We start from the raw sequence: 26,349 nt of genomic DNA on the forward strand, positions 1-26,349 counted from the left end.
GCTGCTCTGCTCAGTGCCCCCAGCTGTCACTCTTCATCCATGGGCTCTTCATTCTACACCTCATGCAGCTATTAAATGTCTCATCCTGCTATCTGCCACCTGTCTCCACTGTCACATTTTCTCCTTTAGTTCTCTCCTACCTGGAGAGGTAGGGTTCAAGTTGATGTTAGGGCAAGGCCAGTCCCCAGCCCTGCAGGGGATGTCAACAGAGACAGCACATATACCTGACCATTTCTCTTTTCCCCTGGAATTTACAGTCAGCAGATTAGGAGAGTGGGAACCACATCTTGACTATTCCCTCTGGTATTCCCGTACTGTCGTACGGGAAGGAACCAGACGTTTTCCTCCCCCAGCACTGCAGGCAGCAACATGTACCAGCAGATCTTCCCCCTGGACCTCCTTTAGCCTACTCACTTACCAGGTGATGGGACAGCTGTTCACGTCCCACCATCTTCAACACACAAACTTTAAGAAGTACAGACAGACAAAAAACCCAACACCAAACTACTGCTCTCCAGCCACATTTGAGTGTCAAACCCTCCTTGATGCTGCAACCCCCCAGCCACGAGACTCCTGCAGGCAAAAACGGTATGAAAATGTACACCTACCTAAGTGGGAAAGCAGAGCAGGAAGAACAAAGCAGCCAAGCCCTGGCACTGGGAGAGGAGATGGTATTGGCCCAGAGCTCTTGGAGTTTCCAGAGCCAGCTCAGAAAGGAGGAGTTGGTAGAAAAGGTGGGATTTGCAATCAGAAATGTTCACTGCAAGTCAAAGGACGCTCTGAAATGCTGGAGTGGGCTGCGAGGCAATTAGAGGATGATCGGGATGACTGACAGGATGGAGACAACCAGAGGGAAGAAGAGTGGAACAGAGGGAAGAGCAAGTGGGCATCTTTGCCCCAAGCCAGACAGGCTCACCACCCTGCAGTAGTTCTTCAGGACTAGGCTGGGAGTTTCCAGCCCACACACCTATTCAGCCACAATACACAGCCCTACCTGTATCACTGCTTGGAGGGGTTGGAAAGGTCTCTTTCTGAAGGTAGAAAAGGTCTACTTTTACCAAACAAGTTTAAAAATTCATTTTCTTGCTCCAAGAAATGCAGTGCAAACAACACAAGACAGAATATATGTGCTGCTGCTCAAATAGCAAAGCCACCTCTGCCTACACTGTCATGTATTCTGAAAAGTAGCTCAACAAAACTGCCCACCTCCTCTGCTTAGATTGCAAATCTGGGGAAGAGATGGGGCAATCTCCATCTAAAGATTCTATTTGATCTTTCACATCCAGCCACCCCCAGAGACATCTTCAAGCACAGCTGTGTCAGACACAGAGGCAAAGACCCAAGCAATCAACATGTCTCCACAGGCAGAAGTCTGCTGATGGAGATGCAGTTATACTGGCAAAACTGCTTCTCAGTGTTTTAAGGTGGTGAAATAAAACCCAGACTTTAGATGCAGAAGCATTTTTTCCTAAAATAATGTATCAGCAGAGCAAACAAAAGAGGCACTCAAGCAGGCTAGAAGCTGCAGGTGTTTTGGAGGAGACCCCTAATGCACCCCAGAGACATGGCCCAGACCATGCTCAAATACTGCCACCATACCATGATTTTAAAACTTTGATTTGCAAAGGTGCATCCCTCACTTTATATCCACCAAATGAAAGCCGAGCTATGTCTCCTACTCCACAAGACTCTTCTGGAGCAACTTGGGCTGTTCCACCCTGTAGCACTCAACTCCCCAGATGAAAATACAAAGGCTTACTGGCATTATTCCCTACAAACCAGAGCCCTGCTCTCATCAAATGGAACAAAACTTTAAAGAAAGCAAAATAAAGAAGTGAAATGCCGGGGGTTTCCCCCACTTTTTGCTTAAAGCACATCAAAGCATTTGCCTTTCCTGACTTGAAACCATAGTCAGGAGCTATCTACTAGCTTTGAAATTCCCCTCCTATCTCGGGCAGCAATAAAATATGAAGACAGAGAGCATGAGATTCCAGGAGCACTATGCAGCAGGGATTTACAAGGGATACATCCTGTCAGGCACACTGGATCATTTTTATTTTTAACAGCATTACAGCGTTAGTGAGTGAAAGGGAAATTGTGGATGTAGCAAGATTTTAGTGAGCCATCTGCTGCGGTATCTCACCCGGTCTTTCTTTCAAGGTTTGTTCACTGGACTAAGGAAGAAACATCACCTCACATTCTGAAAACAGGCATAATGACCCTAAATAAACCAGTAGCTCAAAGTGCCAAAGACCTGCATTACAAACTGGCAGGAATCAGAGGCTAGGGTGATCTTGGGTTTCATTAATCATTTTCACCGGCTAGGGTGCTGAGTTTGGAGAGGTGTTAGGTTCTGACTGCTCCCAAGTACCTGTTTGGCAAAATAGCAGGGCACCATAGGAGAAGGGATGCTATAAATCAGTCAGAGGCAGATGACAAGATGGGACAAAGAGAGGCAGGGAATAATTCCAGAGGCATGTGCACAGAGAATGGGTGTAGGTTTGTCAGAGCATCACCCTACATAAATTGGGGCCCGGTGAGTGCTTCATTTTATTGAAGCTGTCTCCTCATAAGGAAGAGGAGTCTCAACAAAAGGCCTTAGCTACTAGGGAGTAACATGCAAGGAGAACAAGAAACCAAGAGAACAAAGGTGCACTGAAAAAGTAACAGGCAAAGACGTCCACATGTACAAGAGAAGGCAGAGTTGGCTGCATGGCTCTGAGGGTGACTGCAGTCCCAGCATCTCACCACAGGTTTTTTTGCTACTCTTCATAGCCTGGCATTTCTACTCCACCAAGCTAATGATAGTCATAATATATGTTATGCTTATGCAGGATAACCAAGCCTCACCATAATCTTTTCCTTGATTAGATAAGCAGATTGATCTCCTTATGTTTCTCACCACAAATCTATCTCATCAGGCCTCAGACTAATACTGCAACTTTTCCACGTTCTCTTCAATTTTTCAGCAGCTTTTTCTGAGCACCAACACTGGATTTAGACAGTGTATTTCAGTATCAATCTCCCCAGCATCACCTACGGCAGTAGAGTCTCATTCTTAGGCCTATTCATTGCTGCCTTTCCAGGTGTAAATGTTTCATACAACTGCCAGGCTTGAAGGAGTCTGTCAAGATTCTTCACTTGAGGCACAGCCAGTTGCAAGTCATCCAGATCTACAGAGTTTTAGCTAATTTCTTCCAAAACTAACATATATACCCCAACCCCACAAAAAGCCCTTCAAGATAGCCTCCATTTCTGCTTCACCATCCCAGCTGATATTACAGGGAACCATAAAGTCTGAACTCCCTAATTACAGGTATAGTGACTTCCTACCCTGTCTTCATCACAACTACAGTCTTCTAAAAACGTACATTGCTGTATATTCTTAAAGACCACGAAGTTCCCTCCTCCACCTTTTCTTACTCAGGCTACACAGCCCTTCTCACAGTTCTTCTCATCCTTCCTCCCACACCGTATTTCTAAAGACCTTAATTTCTATTGCTTTGCTGGATAGTCTCTTGTTTGCGCACATCCTTCTCCAGGAGTTGCATCTATATCTGAGCCTGGCCCTTCAGCAACACCTCATCTCTGCTCAGGAGAGCACTAATTGCTTCCTGCACCTTAGAGGCATCACTCCTCACACGGCCTAGCACAAGGCTCTGGAGAGCACTTATTACTTCCTGCACCTTAGAGATGTCATTCCTTACATAGCCTGGCACAAGCCTTTCCTGTGTTTTTCTGCTCCCCAGAAGAGTGCTAATCCTCAATCCCCAAATTCTGGCAATACCAATTATCTTCCCCTGCCTGCCTAGCTAGGGTTTCTTGATCAGATAGAAACTCTTTTGAATATAGCTTTGCCATTAGTTGAGGGTCCACATGGGGCATGCTTCCTGTTTCCTACCCCTTCCTCATTTGTTTACAAGGCTTACACTTGGGTCACTGACGTAAATCAAGACCTATTACATCTGTCGCCCCCGCTCAGATACGAAGCAGGCCATCCTCTAAGGCAGGGGTGTTGACCAACTTGAAGCACTACGTTCCAGACAAATGGATGCTGGTCATCTTTAGCTGGCATATTATCCCACCTCCCTAACAGAATAAACACTAACTGTTTATTTTAGCTTATTAAGACGGGCTGGATGTAGTCCCATTCTTTTCCCCTGTATTTCAAGGGATCAAACCTTGGACTGTCCCTTCATCACATGTTTTCTCTGGTGGCTGCTCACCATGCAAAAGTTACCTTAGTCTGGAAGTACTGTCAGGGAAGTTTCATAAGGCTTTGCCCATATGAGTACATCTAATTTACCAAAATAGTCTTGTCACCTGTTGTGATTTGTGCTTGGATTTGCTTTTTAAAATTAACTCGTCACCCCTGATCTTCTCTGGAAGGTGAAGACAGAGCTCTTACAGTCACATTTTATTTGTTCCTCTTTTCCATGCCTGCAGGAGCTAAGTCCTTCTATCCAAAAGCTGCATCAGCTCCTTCTGCCCTAGCTGGGAGTTCACACCAAGTTTCACATCCACCGCAAACCCAGTTACTTCCTCCCAGATTTATAACTTTGTGACTAACGCCAACTCAAGCTGCCTTTTCTGTGTTGTGAGTAATAGCGAGTCCTTGGGCAGCAACCACAGCTCAGCAGACACACAACAATAATTCATTTCCAGGTCTATGCCTCAAGCATGGAGTTAGAGCCCAGGAAAACCAAACCATCCACTTGTGTATGAAGACATTCTCAAGAAGTTAGCATTACCAGCATCACCTGAGAGCCCCCAAAATTCAACATCTACACATGAAGCGAGTGTAGGCCATAAACACAGGGAGATGAAGGATGAATCCCTTTTAAGATCTTCCTTGACACCCAAAGGCACTAAGTTTTTGTCTCAAGAGCACAAATATCCCGAGGCCTTCTTCAGAGACCCTCCACAGTCTGTGTCATTGCCAGGTGCTCTCTGCTGTCCAGCAGACAACATTAGATGTGATAATTACTTCAAGCAGAAGACAAGGCCTGCTGCCATCTGAGTTTCCTCTAAGTACAAGATCATGCCAAGATTGTCTCTGACTTTGAAGGGACATGAAATAAAGTCTACTAAAGGCCACTGTTTATCTGGAAAAAGCAGGGCCAGGCCAGCACACAACTCTCCCACCAAATGCACTCTTGTGCAAAATTGCACTTGTAAGAATACCACTCTCCTCCTGACCCGTGTCAGCAATACATCAGAAAAAAGGTGGAAGATTTAAGGGAGCCAATCAGAACAGTTCTTCCATGCAGGTCTACAGGAGAAAGCACAACAATTCCCCACAGGCAACATGACATGGCCACAGAGCCAGAGGTCACATCACTGGTGGCAGCTGAAGAGTGATCCTCTGCACTAAGCTGGAAACAGAGACCTGCACAGAAACCTGAGAGAGCAATGCTTGGGAAGGGGATGTCAAAACAAGCAACTTCTCTGCACAAAAAATTACAGGGGTGCAAAGGCAACGAGCACACCCAGGGAAGGGACATGGATAGCTCTGGGGGCATACAGTCCTTCCAGGGAGTGAGAGGGAACAGACATGGGAAAGGTCTGCAACAGTCACTCTTCCAGACAGAGAAAGGCAGGGAGGTTTTTCTGCTTGCTGCTCAGAGTAGTACGGCTGTGGTGGTCCAGAAAAGCAATAGCAGAACACACTGAAAACAGGCAGCATGAATCCTGCCTGTGATTCTTTTCTCCTGTGCTGATGCAGTGTCTTGCCTTTCTAATACACTTCTTTAAGAGATCCAGCCCTCTCTTTAATGCTACAGCACAGCCAACAGAAATGGGAATCTTCAAAACCTTGCTTTACGCCAGACCTGTACTACCAACAGCCAATTTCTCTGGGGAAAAACAGCATGCATAAAAGAAGAGCTCTCTTCTCTTCCCAGCACAATAACCACGTGGGCAGAGGCTGCTGGCATCAACAGTTAGACCAAAGCATATCAAGAAGGGGAGACCTTGCTCAGATGTAGTGGGCTATGCCAGCAGGATGCCTATCTTGCCCATATAAACTCAGTAGCCACTCCAAGAGTTTGGCCTGACAATAGCATTGGGATACCGGGAAACTGTTTCCATTCCCCAATCCGGCTTTAAGAAGGAGTAAAGGAAGGGGGGTGAAAATTAAGAGGGAGAATGACAGGCAGGCAATTTCAACATGCAAGAGCCATGGGGAGAACAGAACCCTTTCCAGGACTGCTTAGCAATCACATGCAAGGAATAGGTAGCATGCAAACATAACCCTGTAAAAAGGGCAGTGAACGCTGTGCAGAGAAACACGGAGGAAAGGGTTCTGCATCTCTCATAGCAAGTCAGCCTCAGGCTTCCTGCAGCTAATCTGTATTTGGAGCAGAGGGCAGACACCCAGCTCCATGCTGGAAGGACATGAAGTGAGAAGGCAGTGCCAACCACAGGCCTGCAGGCTCAGAGAAAAGCCATTTTATACCGCAAGCCTTTGCTCTACAAGCTTGGCAGCGATTTCACGAATCTCACCCTCTCTCTGTTGCAGAAGGCATACATACATACATATGTATTTTTTTTTCATTCCTTGATTTTCATTTTTCTCCTTTTAACCAACTTCCTAGGCAATGCATCAGGCCTGTCCCCCAGCTCACTACCCTGGACAAGCCAGAATGCTTCTGACAGATGAAGACTGCAGGCAGAGAGGTACCTCCTGAGAAGGCCATGCCGAAGGCAGGTCCTGCACACATCAACTTGCCTTATGGACAGGAAGGTGAGGAGTCTTCCCAGCAAGAGACTGAGCTGTACAGGGCACAGGAAAGAAGACAAGGACTGCAGTTCCAGGCAGCAGGCACTACACAAGGAACTAGAGCTACCTTCAGACAGGCCACCTGCCCCACGGTGCTGTCCTTTGGAGCTAGAGCATCAGGACCAGCAATACACTTGCTAAGATCAAAACGGCAGAGGGACACAGGGACCCTCACCTCTCTCCCTTCCTGGAAACCTGCGTTTCAGTTTCCAGCTCAGCCTGCAAACAAGCTTGAAGCTCCCCAGCTTCATTTCCAGAGCCAGGAGGAAGAACAGACAGCTGTATTGAGACTAGACATAGCCAAACCTTCGCCTGACTCATTCAGCATCTCAGAGGCTACAGCCCATCCAAGGCTCTGCCATTCCCCGTCCCCCCTCCCCAACACCTCTTGAGCCATCAGGAAAGACCTGAGACCCTGCAGAGTCAGTTCAGGCAGTAGGAAATCTGCCCCTTTGCTTTGAGGCTCCAAGCAGGGCCTCTGCCTCCTTATGTGAGAGGCAGTGTGGAGAACAGGCAGCGGGCTGACACACTGGCCATTTACTGCAGGAGCTGCCAGATGATAGGGAGCGGGGGGAGTGTGTGTCCATCTGCAGGGCTACCGAGCAAGCTCTCAGTGGCAGGAGGAGGCAGGCAAGGGGCAGCCTAAGAGACTGCCACCAAGAATTGCTTGGTTCCCATCCTCTGGAAAGCAGCTGCTAGATTAAAAAAGCCTTTATGGTCCTGTCATTCAAGGACATGGAGACGATCTCCATTTTCCAAACATTCCCATCATCTTGTCTCATCTGTGCACCACAAAAAGCCCCGGGGAAGATCTGGTCCCAGCCTCCAGTAAGCCTTATCATCCTTGCCCATCCCTACCCACGGCAGAGCTCTCAGATGCTTTGATATGCAAATGAGCCACAGGATCCATAACCAGCGCTGTCTGCAATTAGCAGCGCACACGGAGTATCCTACACGAAGGGCCTCCTCCCTCCCCAAGCAGCACACGGTTGCGCAGGCTTCACGTCAGATGACACAGGTCCCAGCTGCCTTCGGTGGGAGCGGGAGGTGCTGCCTGCAGTCCTTGGATTTTCAGCACAGCCTCACCCTAGCCACCAGGATGGAAATGGGTTGCTTACTGAAAGGATGCAGGCTGGGGTTGCACCTCGGTTCGGATGGGCGGGCGGGGGGCAGGGGAGCTGCCGGCAGGAGGCTGCGGGGCTCCCAGTGACCGGAGACTCACACAAAGTGTAATTAGCAATAGACAAAAAACAGGGCCTGGGCACTGCCAGCTCTAGGCTTTTAGTGCAAACCTCAGGCTACCTGGGATTTTCTGGAAGTTCTAGTTCCCAGAATGAAGAGATTTCGTGAAGACTTTTTTTTCCACATAAACAATATAAAACCCCCTCCAAGCAAGTTCCTAGCCCACTTTATTACTGCAGAGAGCTGAAAAATATAACCAAGGATATTTTAAGCCCAGGAAGAAAAAGTAAATTAAACCCCCACACAAAGTAGAAGCAAAGCACACTCAGGATTTTTCTTTTCTTGGCTCAACTCATGGCTTCAGAACAATTCAGGATAGTTTCACTGCGCTCTGGTCAAAGGGCAAGAAAACGGAGCATTGCAAAGCCTCGTGGCGATGCCTTCTTGACATGAAAACTGACACCCTCAGAAAATACAGTAGCTTCAGTTCCTTCCAAGGTTACCAAAGACAGGAATAGACAAAAATAGAGCAAACTTAGTGCAACAAAACATACTTATGAGTCAAACCAGAGCCTCTTCCCAACCTCCATTTTGCTCTTATGGTATCCAGGTAAAGACTGCAGAATGGACTTCTCTCCCCATAAAGATAGCGTATTCCTACTACTAAAAGGCTGAAGATGAAAAAGGCCCTCCTCGGTAGATACCAGCTAATTGCAGTCATTAGAAGTAATGCTTTGCTATTTCTGGTTGAATGGAGTCTTCCTGGAGTCAGTTACGAGCTGAGTGGTCAGCTCTGTGCTCTCTTAGACGCATTAAGAGTAATAAAATCCATTAGGGAATCTATAGTGCGACTGTTTGGACAGGAGGGGTACTGGTCCCTGCCATGCACTTGCAAAGGCTCTATCCCACACTCAGGTGGGATATCGGCAGCACCACCCAAGAGACACCTGAGCCATGCAACCCTTCAGTAGCTCTGTGACCGCTGCTAATCGGCTGCTCCTGCCCCATAGCCCATGGCCTTCCGTGTGTGCTTCCTCCAGAGAATGACACCATGGAGCAGGGCACGATCACAGTATAAGACAAATATAGGAGAGAGGGGACTCCTCTAGGACTATGCCCAACTAAATTAGTCACCCTGAGCACACACTGATAGGCTTTTTGTTTCTAACTTCTACTATCGAGACGAGCAAGGGAGGGAGGTGCCCAGAATCTCAAATTGCCATAACACCTGCTCTCCATCCAGCTGAGAGCTACCAAACCTGCTGAGAATACTGGGCTGACTGCAGCCACATTGCAGATTTTTGGCGTGATGCCCCCTCCAGCAGGTAGCTACATAAAGGGTGCACTCTATGGCAGGAGGAAAAATAATGTTTGCTGATGTGGAGGGGCTGGCGACCGAGACAAGAGCAAAAAGGGACTGCTTGGCTATCTGGCCACGGACATGAGCCACATCCGATAGCCCTTTGTCAAGCATTCCAGAGGAGGAGAAGCAGGGTAACATCAGAAACCTGCTCGCTACTCCCACCACCCTTGGAACATCCCTCTTGCCTCCCTGCTGCTCTCCTTCACAGCGGTGCCCGCAGGAGCGGCGGGGGGCGGGCAGGCAGCTCTCTGAGCCCTAACACGCACAAAAGCGCCGACCGCAGCAGAGAGGGGCGCGCCGCGGACAAGGGTCCGCGATCCCCGAGGTGCACAAACCCCGGTACCCAACAGCAGCCGAGGCGAAGGACGTCAAGGGACAGGCGCCCGGGGGACAGAAGCAAATCCCGGGCGGCTCAAGCCGCTTCTCGGGCGCCGCGCCGGGCGCGCCCCCAGCCCCGCTCCGCCCCAAGATGGCAGCGGCGCCCCCGGCCCCGGCTGCCCCCACTGCGGGCTCGGCGCAACAGCCGCGCGCCCGGCCCGGCCTCAGCACGGCCTGAGGCGCCACCGCCGACCACCCATCCCCGCCGCCAATAAGCCTCCAGGCCTAGAGGAGCCGCAACCGCCGCGCCCCGCCGCGCCCCAGCTCCCGCCCGCTTACCGGCGGCTCCTCACCCCGTGTCAAGCGCGGACGGGCTCCCCGCGGGCCGACCCCGGCGCTGCGGTACCGCGCTGCTCTCCGTCACCCTCGGCAGCGAGCGGCGACCGCTGTGCTCGGCTAAGCTCGGCTGAGCTCGGCTGGGGGCGGGGCCCCGGCGGTGGGCGGGGCGCGCAGCCGCCGGCTCTGCACAGGGCGTGGGGCGGGGCCGCGGCGCCGCGCGTGCGCACGGGGGCTGCGCTGAGCGGTAGGGCGCGCGCGCTCCACGCGGGGGTGAGCGGCGGGGTCTGGGGAGCGACGGGACGGGACGGGACGGGACGGGACTCTGGGAGCACAGCAAAGCGTAGCTCGGTACTGCAGCGCCCAGTAGGGCCGGTAGCTGGCCTTGCCCCGTCGCCGGGCCAGCCTGCTCCCTGCGTGCTGGCTTTTTCCCGGGGCCGGCGCCGGGCCCTCACACAGCCCTGTGGTCGAGCGGCTCGGGGCGCGGGCGGTCCCTCTCGGGCCCCGGGCGCTGGCGCTGTGCCGCTGCCGTGCTCGTCGGTGGGCTGGCCGTGCCCTCCCTGTCCCCGGGTTTCGGCCCTGCCGCCCGTGCCTCGGAGGGAGCCGCTTGCAGCTGCCTCCGGTGCTCTGTGCACACGGCTAGGAACGCGTCAGCCCTGAGCATGAGCTGCTGCTCTAGAGGGACAAGGAAAGGCTGTCCCCGAAGATGCGCGGCGCGAGTTGGAGTGTCACTTGAGTGTCTCGCAGAGCGGCAGTGGGTGGTGACATCGCGCGGAAGTAGCTGGGAGCTGGAGCCTTTGTGTCGCTTACACACTCGGTTCCCACTGGACTGCAGTCCGGGCCTCCGCAGTGTGGCCTGGGAGAGAGGGAAAACACTCTTCTGAAGTTCCTGCATGTTCTGAGAGTTTTTTTGCTCAGGGTTCGTGTGGGGCTGCGATGCTAGGATTAGGCTTTTTTGGGTATGAGTAGTCATGCAGCAAAGTTAGACCGAAATTCCTGTGTTCTGACAAGTGTGGCATTTACTCGTGTGTGTCATGGGGACTCGGGAAGTGTGGGTGCTAGTCTGTGCTCTCCTGGTTATTCTCCAGAAAATTCTTTTGGAGGTCCAGTGAGTAAGGGGAGGCACTTTGGGGAAAAGACAGTATGACATATTTCTTAAAAGCATGAATAACTTAGTCTTTGTAGTAAAAACAGGTAGGCAAGCCAGCCTTTTTAACAGCAGGACACAGATGTTCATCTGAGCTCTCTTGGCTTCTCTGGTTCCAGAGCTCTCCAGGCTTGCCTGAGAGAGTCTTGTTTGGAAGGAGAGAGACTGAGATAAGGGAAGTTCCTGAGCAAGAAATGAGGCTTATGCCAGCAAAGCTGCAGGTAGCTCTGTACTGCCTTGCAATGTGAGCATGCCTTTGTCTCCAGGTCGTGTTTTTCTTAAGCCTGAATTCTGGCAGCATTAGGCATCTTTTTCTGGTACAGCTTTATCAGGAAGACCTTGAGCCACCATAATTTTTTGTTGTCAGTTGTTCCTTTTTTTTCATGGTCGAGGCACAGCTACACACCTCTTCTTTCTTATGTTCTTCTTGCCACAGCTTCCCCCTGTGTGGTTACTGCTGTCTGGGTTGTGATTGCACCTTACTGATTGGGGCCTGGCCACCCAGGTCAGGGCTGGGAGCCAACTCTGGTCTTGTGGCTTTTCACTAACTGGTCTTGAGACCTCAATACTTCTAAAACCAGTAAAGAGACATTTGAGACGTAATAGCAGTGTAAAATTACGGTAGAGTGGGCAATTCTCTGAATTCACATGTAATTCCCAAAAGGCGGAGACAAGGGAGGGACCATTCTTGGCATCACCTCATACCCCACAGGCCCACCAGAGAGAACTTTTGTGCCTAATCGAGTACTTGCTCTACTGCTCCTTTCCTTTGATTTCACACAGTTGTCCTCTCTCTAACTTAGTTTTCTGCTGGTGCACTGGGAATAACTATTCCCTATTTCAGTACAGTGCTGTGAATATGAATATATAGGATGACTTTAGGTGTTTGGATAATAGAACAGTAAATACCGTTAAGTACTTTAGAGTTGTTACTTCTGGATACTTAAAAAGTCAGAAGTAGGTTTTATTTTAAAGGTGTGCAGCTCTTTTGTTATTAGGCATTGCTGAGTGTGGTCTGGAAAATGAGATTAGTGTGTTTTGCTTCAAAATTTTTAACAGATGTACCTGTAATGAATTTCTGTTGGTAACTTAGGTCAGTAAATATCCTGTTTAATATTCATAAACAGATTTAAAAAAGATTTAATTCCTCTTTGTGGATCCTGGCCTTTTTGTCTGTCATTAATATAAAACCAATTATGTCTGGGTAGTGATTATCTTGTGTATTTTTAACACATGCAGCCCTTAATCACATTGTTTCCTTTATGAGGAGAGCTGTGAATGGATTGAGTCCCGTAGTTCACAGTTGGCTCCTGCAGCTCACTGTGGCAGACTGTCTATAAATAGATCTGCAGTGGCAGAGTAGGGGTTTAGGCATTTGTGTTGTGTGTACTGTCTTGGGTTTATTTCCTGTGTTTAAATGATGGATGACAGATGCAGTTCAAATCTTTATGATGCCTGGAGCATGTCTGTTTTGATCTTTTAAAAGAATAAAGGTGATGTTGGTCCCCACTGTTTGACTGTGCAGATCAGGTCACTGTTATAAAAGTGAAGAATATTTTTACCTCGTTTCCTTGGCTTTGACAGCAGGCTTTGGGTAGTTGGCTCAGCATTTGCTTTGCAACATCCACTGGTTTTCCATGGAGCCTGTCTGTGTGGATGAGCTGCCAACAGAAAGAAGGAAAAGGAATGGCTGAATGATTATGGAATTACAGATCTTGGGAATATAGGGAAGAAGGGTAAGTTCCAAAACTTGTGATTAAAAAGGAAAGTACTACTGGATTGCCAGGTTACAGGACTCTTTAAAATTACATTACCTCTAGGATGCAAGCAAGGTAAGAATGGTGCCCTGACTGTTTTTTAGGGTATACATCCCTGATAAGAACTCGGTCAGAGCTGTTGCACTGGTTTATGGAGTGTTCAGATGCAGACCTTTTCAATGCTCCCATGGCTGTATTAGTAGAGCAGATTCATGCAGACCATTCCTGTGAAGCACACCGGTGTTTTTGCTGAAATGACAAGAGATTCTTGTCCTCCTGGTGTTTCTTTGGAGGTGCTGTCACCACATAAATCTGGGTTGGCCACGGAAGAAGTCCTGGTCTTGTGTTGTGCCACATTCCGTTGCAGCACTGTTCATGTGCCTTCAGGTTGAGCTGGATCAAGAAACTGAGCTAGCTGAAAACTGACTGATTTACATAAGTGCTAAAGCCTGCATAAGGGAGGTGATGGAAGTGTGTGTTGGGGGGACACAGGGTTTCCTGTCTTGGTGCTGTGTGCCCTGATGTTAATTCAAAGTGAGTATGTAATCCTGTCTTCCTTGTCTGGCACATGTCCTTGTTCTGTACCAGTTCACTGATGTGGTCTACTCAAGTGTTTGCATGCATTTGATGAAAATACTGTACATATATTTTTTGTATTTTCGAATTTTATTAGCTGGGATGAAACTTCCCAGAATTTCGCCATTCAAAAGCCACTCAAGATTGCAGTAAATACAAGTTAGTTCTTTTATATCAAGGAAAACCACTGAAGGTGATAGCTAGAGAACTTGGAAATGGTGCAGTGGGTAAATAACTTCCAGACGTTTATAACTGGTGAAGAGTTTCTTTGTTGAGCACTGTTGGAATTTTATGTCGGTCTTTTGCATTGAATGGGGTAAGGCTGAAGGGCCCTTGAGAAGAGTATTTGCAGTAGCAAGTTATTGCATGCTCAAAAGTAATTAAATGAGGTAGAAATAGGGTCATTTTAGTGAATATTTGATTAACAAATTCCTCACCCTTTTCTGAATGTTACTTTGAGGTCTTGTCTGAGGTCTGTGATAACTTTTAACAGGCATGTGGAGAGTGGCAAAGTTTCTCTGTGACTGTGATTTTCATGAGAAAGAGCCACTACTAGAAATTAGGGGCAGCAGGGTAGAAACAGCAAGAGATTCTTCTGCATGGTTCTTTATTGCTGCTTTGGTGCAGCTATGAATGATCAATGTTATGTCAATAGTTGCCTTTGTGTTAGGCCTCTCATTTTAGGATATAGTCTATTTAAATACTGCTCTTGCTTAGCATGAAAAACTTGGAAATTAATCCTGCTTGAGCAGGAGATTGGACTAGATGACCTGCAAAAGGCCCTTCAAAGATAAATCCGTGGTCAGGAGTGTATTAGTGACTAAGTACTAAGCAAGTGGTGATGTTTTGCCTGTCCAGGGTGTTTTGGAGTGTGCTCCTGCCTATTTCAATTGGGCAGTACTGATGGCAGATATCTGGGAATTCTACAGGTTTTCCTGTGCTTGAAGGTTATGGGGTTACTCTTCCCATACACTTGTGAGCACTGAAACCTGGTGACCTGGGGAGAGCCACCTTCAGACGCAAACTTGGATCATATGCATTCCCTATGCCTAAGTGCAGCTTCCTCTGAGCCTTTTTAAGGCCCGCTGGTGTGAGGTAACCTGTGCTGGGAAGGAGAAAAGTGCTGGGGACACTGGGGCTGATGGCTGTCATTGATTTATTGCATCTCTTCAATTTTGGCACCAACTCGAAGTGTTCATGTGGCAGCACCAAGTGTGGTGGAGTGAATGGCTTCTGTGCCCTTCAGAGTTTAGTTGTTTAGTATTTAGCAACTCCACGGGGGGAAGCTGAGGGCAGGAGAGATGAAGTTCACAGCCACAGAGGGATCAAATTAGGACTGGGTCTGGTTGAGGAGCACCTGGAGACAGACCCAGACTATTGGCTGTTCCTTTCTAGAAAGGAAACTGGCATGTTACAATAGCTAAAGTTGTGATTCACTCCTTGTGAACACATTTGCACCCTTGAATGCTGTTCTTCATGCCATAGATGCATTCTTCTGTTCCCTCCACCCTGAACCCTCCTGCTAATGGGAGACGTCCCCCCTGTTTACTCAGTTGCTAACAGGATACTTCATACCAAATAATCAATCATGGAAAATTTCTTAGCTTGTGACACATTATAAAGTGCTGAGGAGTAATTCTTAGCTAAGAAGGGGATATTGAGTCATCTGGGAAAATAAACAGTCCTTAGACACTTAATGCTGTTGATGCTTCCAGTGGTAGTTTTGTAACTTCAAACATTCACTGCTGCCACGGGGTAGAAACAAACAGTGACTTCTCCTGGGAGCAGTGAGTGAGTTCAGAGTTCAGGCAGCACTTCAGCACATTTTAGATGTGCTTTAAGCACATCTGGCTATGCTGGTCCTGATGCTGCAGACAGCAGGCAGAGCCTGCACCTGTGCCTGCCTTGTCATGAGCCCAAAGACCTCTCCTGTTAGTCTTATATAGTGTGAGGATGAGCAGACACACCTTTTCCAGCCACCGAGGCTACCATGCCTGCTAGGAAATAGAGATGGGGTGACAGTGGTATCTGAGCTCCTCAAGAAGTGTCCCTGAAAGACAACAGAGATGCCAACTTGCTGCTGCTTGTTTGGGTTTTGTAGAGGGATCCAAAGGCTCATTGTGATGCTGGAGGAAGTAGGAGCATTATTACCCACCAAGTTTGAATTTCACATGGGGACACAGCACACCTACATGCAGAACAGGACACAGGAAGATGGTGGGCTTAAAGCAAGTCAGCACAGTTGAACTTGCTTAGAAATCTGAACAGCAGCAAGGCCAGGTATTGGACTTCGATTGCCAGCAGCACTGTAAATGCAACAGGGCCTTGGTGTCATTAGGATCACACGGCTAGGTAAGCAGATGTGGCATAAACACAATCTTTTTGGAGTCTAATTTCAGAGAGGACACAGTGCAGGCAAGCCCTCATTTGATAATCATCTACGCCACAGAAAAGTTTTTGTTTGTTTGTTTTTGGTTTTGGATTTTTTTGGTAAATAAATATAGGCTTTGTCTCTTGCTGTTCTCTCCCAAGCCTGCCTGTATGACAGAGTTGTTTTGCCACCTGTACTTTGCTCAGGTAGTACTGCTCAAAACTGATGTGGTGCATGTGTCCTGTGCTTCTCATTGTGCTCTCAGGTTACACTTGCTCTGTAGAACAACTGCAAACCCTAAAACTTATGCGTCTCTAAGTAAGCAAACACATTGAAGAAAAAAATAATAAAAGATAGAGTGAAGATTTAGGCTGGACTTTACTTGATTTTAATAAGAGTTGTAGCATTGTCTGTCAGAAGACTCTGGGGGTATTTTTTTTCTCCCTGGAGAAGTTAACTCAGCTTTGTTTTCAAAGTAAAAGTTTAAAAAATGGCTTTACAATGTATTACTATATTTTGGCCCAAAACTCATCAGAGCTGTCAGAGATTAGGTCAATGGATTTTTAGTGTTTGATTTAGAAAGGAGAGAAGCAGAGCACGTGTTGGTTACCCTGCTAAGGTCACAGCAAGCAGTGTCACATGGTTGTAGTCAGGTGGAAAGTCTTAGCTGTACCTGAGCTGGCCTGAAAGAGGACTGGCTCTAGGTCTGTGTTTCCTCCCTTCACTTGGAACTGCCGGCACAACCACCTGAGTCATCGCTCCCTAATGATGCTTGGGAAAGTGATCTGGGTTCAGATATGCCTTTGTGCCTGCAAGCTGGTCCCCGTTAGTCTGACAGAATGAGGTTAGGGAGCTGCCATAGACGTGGGCAGGGAAGAGGGTGTGGCTCTCAGTCGGAGGTTACCCTTGTAACCCAGCTCTGCTGCAGTCAGGGTGGTGTGCAGTGTACAGCAGCACTGAGCGAGCACTGTAAAGATACAGGGAACGCTTTTCTCTGGGCAGCCTGAGCAGACTGGCAAGACTGGCAGTGGTGTAACTGTGGTCTCTAAATTGACTGCTTAACACCTTTGTGTGCTAAGAGAGAGCATGCCCTCACCAATGGAGCTCTGACTTGTTTCTTGTCTGACAAATTGTTTCCTGAATCTGTGATGCCAGTCTGTAGGTTATTTGGCCTTTTGCTTGGTTTTGTGGGTAACCTTGGTAGCTTTTAAAAGTAACCATGATGGCTTTTACTGGGCACTGCAGCCTCTGAACCGGTTCATATCTGAAATTCTCAAACCTGCTTCTTGTTACGTGATTCACGGAGCACACAGAAGGGCCTTTACCTCTGTGTGTAGGAAACTGCAATGCAGTGATACTGAATCCAGCTTTGTAGTCTGTGTCTGAATTACATTGTCTCCTGAATTCAGGCAGGGGTTGTAGATCTGCTTATAGTGTGCTGCAGATGCTGCTACCACTCTGTCCTGTGGATTGCAGCGTCTAAATAGGTGCTGAGGCTCTAGTGTGGGCCTTTCCTTTCCTATGTAAAGGAAAGAAAGCAAACCAAATTCTGTCAATTTTCCAGCGTTAATAATTCTTTTGTTTCTTATGCAGCGTTGGCTACCAAATGGCTCTCTTGAATAGACGATTTGGTTTATCTGTAACCCATCTAAGCAGTGCTGTGATCCAACGACAGTTCAGGTAACTTTTAAATTTTGCTTCTGTTTTCTTCAGAATGTTTAATGATTGAAAGAGATGCTGTTAAGTAGATCAAGAATAAGATACAGCATTTATAATTCAAAATACAGTAAAAGAAAAATCTCACAGTTGTCCTTTAATAGGTTGAAAAGTGAGCCCAGACACTTCACTTGCAGATTCCTGGCAGTCTGAACTCTGCATTTTCATATGTGTGTAAGAAGGCTTTTAGGCCTTTGACAGCAGTACATGGGCCTGCGAGTCGAAGTTGAAAGTGTCTGTTTCTCATGCAAGTGCAAAAAAAAAAGAACATTGAGCCCCTGCTTTATCATTCAAGTTATTTAGAATAAAAATAATCTGAAAATACATTCTCACACATTAACAGTTTCTATTTTGTTATTTTTCTTTTGTTTCTTGTTCCAGACTCTAGGCATTTAAAGTTTCAAATTTATGGACTTCATATTTGACAATGCCTTGTGCAAAACTTAATCCCACAGTACACTCTTGCCAATTTGGGGAATCTCTATAACTCTTTCAAGGGTCAGGGCTTCAGTTTAAAGGATGAGTAGTCATTCCCAGGACTGTGGTCTAGAGGGGGGATTAAGACAATGCTCAGGGCTAGTTAAGGAGACGTGGCATAAACACAGCTACATGTGATAGTCCTTGGAGCTATCTCAAGGAGGTATCCAGGTCTTCCTGTCCTTCTCTGTAAGTGGGCTGCATTGGCCAGTATACATTTAAACCATATATAAGTGATAATGACAGGGAGGTGAAGTCCAGTCCATAGAGCTGAATACGACTTCAAAAAACTTAATGGGGTATGGGGATGGGAGAGGGTGGCTGCTTGCAGAGATTAGTGACTTCTGAGAGAAAGAAGAAAGCTCAAGTAGGCCTCTACTGTGGGAAATAGATCTTGGAAGGCAGTGCTTGACTGCTGGAGTAGTTGGACTAATGCAGACTGACTCTGCTGGCCTTCTTCACCATGTGTAAAAATACCTGCTTCAACTGATGTCCATCCACACCACATTTGGTGTACATGCTCATCTTTTAGGTAGCTTTGCAAATACAGGCCCTTCCTCTTCAAGGAGGGTTGATGGTCGCTATTTACTTCACATGCTTCTGCTCTAAAAACAAAATGAATGGTTGGGTTGCTTTGATATGCTGTCACTGAGTAGTTCAGCTGGCAGCAAGTTGCCATTCCTGCAGCTCTGGCCAGCATGTTTCTAGTACCTCATTGCAAAGCAGTTGTTTAGCAGCAGAGAGGATCTTCCTGCTTTTCCAATGATCTGTGTTTGGATGCCCTTTGAAGAAAGGCAAATCACTTGAATTTGAGCTCCCTGAATAAAAGAATAATGATTTCTTGTAAGGGCATATGTTCCTGCCATTCCCAAGTATATTCAGTCAGACATAACAACTTAGTATTGTGCAGTTTATTTTTGTTGCACAAAGCAAGCATATAGAAGAGATTATGTCTCTCTGGATTCCTTCCACATAGGGAAGGTGGTGATCTCTTAGATTCTAGTTGGAACCAGCTTAGCACAGCCACAGCAGGACATCAGAGGTCTTACTGAGAGCAAAATAAGCTGTGAGACTCACAGACTTCACTGGAAGGAAAGCTGGTCATAAAAGTCCTTAGTGGTGGGGACTATGCAAGATTGAAAGAGCCTGACTTGAGTCTTAGCTTCCTGCAGGCTGTTTGAAACAGAAGTGAACACATATTTTTTGCTTCTAGATTGAAGCTGGATCATCTGCAGTTGCTAAAAAGCCCATGATACACAAATCACTCTTCACGCAATCTTTTAGTTGTGTTTTGGAGTAGTAAGGTCGTTTTATATTTGACATTTAGTAAAGAATATGCAAAGCCCAAAAGTAGCATCTGGCTTTCAAAGAGCACACTGAATGCAGTCAGTGTGTCACCCATATAGAATATATTTGTTGCAGGTGCTTTCTGAGTGGGTTGTGGGAGATTCTGTGCTGGGTTTGCCTTTGCTCCCCGAGGATTATTGAGGAGATCTGTCTCTCATTCTCTCCTGTCTTTTGGTAGCATCACTGGAGCATGCCAAGCAATACAGAAACTAACCCGTGTGCGAGTGGTGGACAACAGCACCTTGGGGAACACACCGTACCACCGGCCACCAAAATGTATCCACGTGTATAACAAGACTGGGGTTGGAAAAGTCGGAGATAAAATCCTTCTGGCTATCAAAGGAGAAAAGAAGAAGGCTTTAATTGTAGGGCACAAGATGCCCGGCCCCACCATGACACCTAGATTTGATTCCAACAATGTGGTACTGATAGAAGATAATGGAAATCCAATAGGGACTAGAATAAAAACACCGATACCCTATACACTGCGAAGAAGAGAAGGCGAGTTCTCCAAAGTATTGGCCATTGCCCGCAACTTTGTATGAATCCTAAGAGAGGCCTTCAGCAATCCTTTGATACAGTAGCTGTTCCTTTGTCCTTTTCCAGAAATTGTGAAACATTAAAAAGCTGATGTTCATCAAGAATGTCTCCTCCCTTTTAAGAATTTCAAGTAACTAATTTAAATATTGAGATAGTTTCTTTTTCTCCTGAAGAAGGTAAATTTATTTCACAGAGCACCTGCAGTATGTTTGGGAAATGGTCCTTCGCCCTTACTCCTCCTGTGGTGTTAATCTGGTCTGTCATCATTAAAATGAGAACATGAAAATCTTTGTCCTGTATTGCTTATGCTCTCTTTTCCCTATATGTGATTTTTGCAGTTCCCCAGGAGCAAGACTCAATCCATGGCCCAGTGATACTGGGAGTCTACAAATCGGATTCATAAGTAATACAGTAGGAGAGATACTGAACTATGAATAATATATCACCCATAATGAACTATGGGTGCTTTGGGCACATTCAATAAAAAAACTAAGTTTCTGTCTTTGCCTAAGAGAAGTATTTAGGAACAGTTAGAATCAGGAGGGCATGTGGCCTGCAACATCAGTGGTGTGTGCATACCAGAGATCAGGGAGCTGAAGCGGGAGACAAAGGGTGAGCTGAGATGCAGCCTATGCTCTCCACCTGACCAACCCCTGAAAACTGTTCTCAGATTAATGCAGGGGCTGGGTTCAGATTGAAAGGTCCACAGAAAGAAGCTTCCTTTTGGACTACTTCTTGGGACCATTGTTGGACATCATGTTTGGCGGGCTCTTGGTGAGGCTGGCTTTGTCCAGTTTCCTAAGTTTAAGCATAGCAATGAGCAAATGCTACTCTTGCTTTCAGGACTAGTTGGGATCCAGGAGCCACGGATCTGAGCAGAGAAACTTGGTGCTTATGGTTAGTGAAGGGACATCAGTGCAGAGCATTCCCAGACATAGCAGTGCTGGGGAAGAGGGTGCAGGGGGTGCAATCAGCAGGAGTTAGGCCAATTCCTCCGTGGTGACTGGCTGCTCCTTGCCCTGCTGTCTCCTCTTCCTGTTTTGCTGGGAAAGCTCCTTACTTTGGCTCTGCATTGCCTCAGTGTGACGATCTAAAGAATGCAGTGCTGAGCTGTTGCACATTCCAGTTACTCCTTGCAGATGTATCTGCTCCATGGTTCCGACTGTGAAATCCGCATTGTTACCGGAAAAAGTGAGCCCTGGATCCCCTTAAACTCCGTTACTCCAGGTAACACACAAAGATTATACTATAGGTTTAATTTCAATATTAACCTTTAAGTAAAGGCACTGTCCCAGTAAGTAAAACTTCCCTGTGAACTCCATTCTGTGGGAAAGCAGAATCATCTGCTGCTGGCAGCATGTTCCTTGTTTGCTGTTGTCCAAGGGCTGGGGAATGTTTGGTCTGCTGCTCCAAGTCCTCTGCACCCCATGGGCATTGCCTTTAAGCCCTGGACTTGCCTCCTCTATAGGTGTCTGCCCAATGGCAGCAGAGCAGATGCTTGCCTGGCTGAAGTCAGTGTTTCCAGTCAATCTGAGTGCAGTCAACTTCCAGGAGGAACTGTGTGCTCGGAAATGTTTATGCTGTTTTTCTAAGTGGGGCAGTGAGCAAACTCTGCGTGGCAGTCACAGCGATAAGTGTGACTACCCTCCCTCCCTTGGGTGGGGTTTGCTTCGGTGTCACAAAGACAGCCTGATGTCTCGGACATCGTCCATTGCCTTTTTTTCATGGTTAGATTTTGTTTCTGGATCATATTTGGAGTAGAAAAAGGGTATATGATTTTACACATTTTTAGGGAAAGTGTTTATGCCACTCAATTGCTCTGTGGTCTCATTTTATAAAACTTTCTGCAACTTTTGAAACTCCTCCAACCCTGATAAACACATAAACAAATTATAAAATAATTTTTAAATAAATCATAAGCCAGTTGACACGTCTCTCGCAGCCTTCCTGCAGACAGAAGGAGCTCAGCCTTCCTTAATGTAAGTGCTTTTGAGAACAGAAGACGAAGATGCCTTCCACTTACACAGTGCTGGAGAATAGAATTTGAACTAGCACTTGTACGGAGTATTTTGTTTCTGTGCACAGTCTGTGGGTAGAGCCAAAGCAGGGTTCACCCCAGCTGAATACTTCATTCCTGCCTAGCCTGGTTTATAACTTGTCTGAAGGGATACTTTACTGCGAGATTTTTGCTTGGCAACAACTCCAGCCTCAAAGCATCAACCAGCAGGACCTGGGCGCCTGCAAACAATCCTTGTTTTTCTTCTCTTGACCATAGGGGCTATGAATCTCTCATGGGATGCCAGACCCTGCTGTTTGGATATTAAACATTTCACATAATATTTGCTAATAACTTTCCAGCATTTTGCTGAGGAAGAGGTCATGGGGAGAGGGCACGAGAGGAAGCAGGCAAGACAATGCAGCATACTTGAGATTAAAATGTGAAGTGATGCTTTAGTTCTATGTAAACTGATATGTGTGGAACTAAATCCTTAATCTCAGAGCTTAATAAGCAGACATGCAGACAGCTAAGCTAAGCATATCTCATAGTGCATCCCCTGCAGTTTTTACCTGTCTTCTCTGGTGAGGAATATAGTCTCAGCAGAAATCCCTGGCCTATGTTGACAGCTCTGTGCTTGGCAAATTCCAGGTGCTGCCTGTAGCAGTATCCCTCCAAGGGGAAAGGGTCAGGCTTGTGGATGAGCCCATAGCCTGCTGCCACTCATCCCACTGATGTGGGCCATGCCATGGCTGCAGGATGGTCAGCTCCTGCTCCTCTGGCTGCAGAGCCTATGCAGGCAGGGGCAGATGGATGGGGCCTTGCCAGGCTGATGTGGGTTCTCCAGGCTTTTCCTATGAGCAAACCCTATTCAAGGATCCTCATTTCCAGGTCCCCTCTTTCGTTTCTGCACAAGGGATAATAGCTGCTTGCTCTCAACTTCCAGGCTACGCTCTGCTCTGTTCCAGAGCCTTCTAAGCAGCGAGCCAGTGCTGTTTTGGGGGCAGCTACTGGCTTTCCTGGGCTCTGGCTTGGGGCATCCTTCTTTGGGATCCACTGAGGCTTAACTCTCTCCAAATGGGAGGCTTTTACTTTTGCATCCATCCTACTAGGAAAGCAGATGTGATTTCTTGTCTGTGTAGCAGTTCTTTTTGCAGGTCCTTTTCTTAAAGGATGTCTACAGGCAGGTGGAATTATTCCCTCAGAGGAGGTAAGAAAAACCAAAACGCTTCCTATTTCAGCTGCTGCCAGAAGGACATTGTCTCCCCTGGTCTCTGTTTATTATTCTGCCATTAACATGCTTCTATATCATAAATGAAAAAGTTTTCCAGAGTGACATGGCTTAGGAAGAATTCTCTCATCTCCTGTACAGCTTCTGGGGGAGCTGCCACCTGCTGCAAAGGGAAGGGGAAGCCAAAGGCAGAGTTCTGGAATCTTCTTGCCTCGTTACAAATGTGCCCCCCGTTCAGTTCCAACTGGGTCCTGGGGTTAGTGTACATTCCCATGCAGTTGGATGTAGGATTTGCATCAGTTGAAGCTCCCAAGAGGGTGCCTATTTGCTGGTGATAGTGGGGACTTTGTGCCCAGACATTCTTCCATGGGAGTTGGAGAAGAGGTGTCTTTTTTTAGGGCATCCTGCATGGGTAGGGAGAGATGGCCTTTGGGAAGATGCTTGCCCATGAAAGACATGTGATGAGGCTGGGGTGTGGAAAAAGACAGGCAAGCACTGGGGATTTACTGGCCGTGAGAAGAAGTGTCCCTGAAAGGAAGCGGGCGAGACAGACTATCGTGGAAGGATGCACCAGGGGGCTGATGTCTTCCATCTGCTTGGAGACTGAGGCTGGGAGACAGGCGGCCCCATCTCGTGGCGCCGTGCCAGCAGAGTGGAGGGACCCCAGAGCTGGGGGAGGCAGCTGGTGACTTTGGGGGCTGGGAGGAGGGGGAGAGAGCTGAAACCTCAGCCGCATTGGGGGCGATGCAGCCGGAGATGCTTCGCTCGGCTGGCGGGGCTGCGGGCGGCGAGCTGCACGTCCCCGAGCGGGAGGCTAGATGGCAATGTGGGTGTGATGGTGTGCCCGGCAGCCTGTGCCTGAGCCTGACTGACGGCACAAAATCGCTGCACACAAAATCCCCCTTGGTCAGCAGGTTGTGCAGCCGCCGGCCCGCAGCAGCGCAGCGCAGCTCCGGCCGCAGGAAGGTTCTGGGGGGATCCAGCCTGACCCGCTCCCTCGGGAAAAGCCCCGGCGAGAGCCGGGGAGCTCTGCCTGCCTGTTTGAGCGAAAGTTGCTGGGTAAACAGGGGCGTCAGGAAGATCACTGGGAAGATCGGTCTGCAAAGCAGCATTCTGGTCGGGAAGAGGAGGGACAGCAGCAGGATGCTGCTCATGGATTGCAGAGGGTGCAAAACAGGAGTCGGGGTGGGCAGCAGCGAGGCATAGCCTGGCTCTCTTGTGAAGCCCTGAGCTGGGCCACTCTCCTGATGCAAAACATCCCCTCAGAATGCATTGTCACTCCTTGCTAGGGTCTCTCATCTAGAGGCACCTGCCAGATCTCCTTCCCTGAGGGAAAGGCATGCCGAGCCTCAGGTTTGCAGGCTGAGCAGCATTTTCCACGCAGCCACACACACAAAAGGCAGGACCCTGCTGAGCTCTTCTGATGAGACAAGTGAAGACTGTCATTTTTTTAAGTGTCTGCATCTCATCTGAATGTGGTTGTGCTGTTTAGGATTGACATGACCCAAGAAGAGCAAAGAGGACAGGGAAACGCCTGGACACTTGTTTATACCCTGCAGCTACCGTTCAAGATGGACAAGGGCAGGGGAAGAGTGTCCATCAGGGAAACTCAATGGGCTGACACTTGTACTGGGAAGTGCAGAGGGGCTGGAGGGGCCAAAGAGTTGAGAGTGAGGGAAGAGGGCCGGGGTTGGCACCGCTGCCAGGGCAGAGCCCAAGGTTAAAGCTTGTGTGGTCTCTGCCCAAAGGGATCTCCCCTGAGTGTGTTAGCACTGACTACAGCCTTGCCAACTCATTTCCTGAGTAGTTTCTCCTGTTCTACAGCATTAGAAATGGAGTGGTGAATGACACTGAATCTAGTCTGAAAGCTGTTGCAGTGGTGGAGCCTCAAGTGAGCATTCCAGGCTGGTTAGCTTATCTCAGAACCTGTCAGGGACAGAGGATGGAAGTTTTCCTAGGCCTGTCACAGAAGCACCCTCTAACAAGAAAATAGAATTGCAAAGCTCAGGAGTGTCTAGCCTGGAAAGAAGAAAGATTAATGAAAGCTCATAGCAGAAGAATAAAAAGAAGGATGTGGAGAAAACACATCAGGCACATCCATTCACCCTCTCTGAGAGCGCAGTAGAGGCAGTGTTCAATCAAACAGGCTGTCAGAGGAAATAAAATTAATTTTTTTTCATTTTTCCTTTCACTAAAACACAAGATGCCTCATGAAATTCATTGCTCCAGGACTTCACTGCTTAACAGAGCTCAAAAATGAACCTGGATGCTCACCTCCATGCTGGCTAGAGTGAGTGTGCTCAGTGTGAATAGTACACACGCCCTCTGCGGAAGACTGGGAAGTGATGTGCCCAGTTATTGTGGCATAGACACCAAAGACAGGCTGTCCCTTGGGCCTCGGAAATATGAGCTTGCTTTGTAAGTGTCTGAAGGCTGCAAACTCCATGAACCAAATGCAGTTCCTTAAAAATAAACATTCAAGCCCCAAGGTACAACATGGCCTAAGGCAGAGCATGTGAAGGACACCCAAGGTCTTTTGGTACAAGGCTGTGCCCCATATCCTGCCCACTCTGTAGCTGAAATGAGCTGCTCTTCATAGCTATGGCAATGGGTGTGGAGTGTTGGGGGCACTGGTGAGTATTCCCCGGGGCCAAGGCCAGGACATGGACAAAAATGTCTTCCTCTGATGGCCCCCAATTGTGACTATGGTACCCCAATGTGGTTTCCCGTATTAGATACATCTCTTGGGATTAAAGGATTTGTTGCTCTAGCTTGTAAGACTGGATGCTGACCCTGGATAAGGTAAATCTTACTCACATTTCTGGGACAATATGATGCAGTGATGGGAAGTCATGATGGGAAGTCATGACAGGAAATCATGGTCCCTTCTTGGCTCCAAAATGAGAAACGTTTTTGGATTAGGAGCAGCAGTCAAGCATTAGGGGTGGCATGTCCTGCTGGGGGGCATGTTTCACCCACTGAATTCAGGAGATAGGAAGAGCTCAGGTGTTCCCTGATGTCCTGGTCCTGCCTAGCCTGGTCCTGCTCACTCAAACAGGCACCACATGTTGGGATGGGGCAGAGAGAGGTACAGTGGGGTGAGGGATGCTCAGTCCACTCTGATGGCCCAGTACCAGTTCCTTGGAAGCACTGACAACAGCAGATCACTCTAGGTTCACCAGGGATGTCAAAAGCTGAACAGACCAGAATG

The 26,349-nt window shown here is 47.9% G+C and overlaps 2 protein-coding genes across 5 annotated transcripts in view; one reads left to right on the plus strand and one right to left on the minus strand.

Moving 5' to 3' along the window:
• Positions 1–10,123, minus strand: part of TMEM63B (transmembrane protein 63B) — a 47,321-nt gene extending 37,198 nt beyond the window's left edge. For 2 of the 3 annotated variants that reach the window (XM_088161294.1, XM_088161292.1), the window contains exon 1: positions 9,984–10,123. The gene's annotated coding sequence lies outside the window, so the exon portion shown is untranslated. The remainder of the gene's footprint in view (positions 1–9,983) is intronic. The other variant, XM_088161293.1, reaches the window with a different exon arrangement.
• Positions 10,124–10,185: 62 nt separating this feature from the next.
• On the plus strand, positions 10,186–20,197 carry MRPL14 (mitochondrial ribosomal protein L14). 2 transcript variants are annotated; one of them, XM_088161295.1, is made up of 3 exons: positions 10,186–10,227; positions 17,425–17,511; positions 19,550–20,197. In XM_088161295.1, the coding sequence occupies exons 2-3, from the start codon at positions 17,438–17,440 to the stop codon at positions 19,914–19,916; spliced, it is 441 nt and encodes a 146-aa protein (XP_088017421.1). In that variant the 5' UTR covers positions 10,186–10,227; positions 17,425–17,437; the 3' UTR covers positions 19,917–20,197. The 2 variants fall into 2 exon arrangements, with proteins under 2 accessions (XP_088017421.1, XP_014733608.2); XM_014878122.2 differs by having other exon boundaries at positions 10,198–10,253.
• Positions 20,198–26,349: the final 6,152 nt, after the last annotated feature.

This window comes from Sturnus vulgaris, chromosome 3 (genome assembly GCF_052056855.1).
Source record: "Sturnus vulgaris isolate bStuVul1 chromosome 3, bStuVul1.hap1, whole genome shotgun sequence".
Lineage (NCBI taxonomy): Eukaryota > Metazoa > Chordata > Aves > Passeriformes > Sturnidae > Sturnus > Sturnus vulgaris.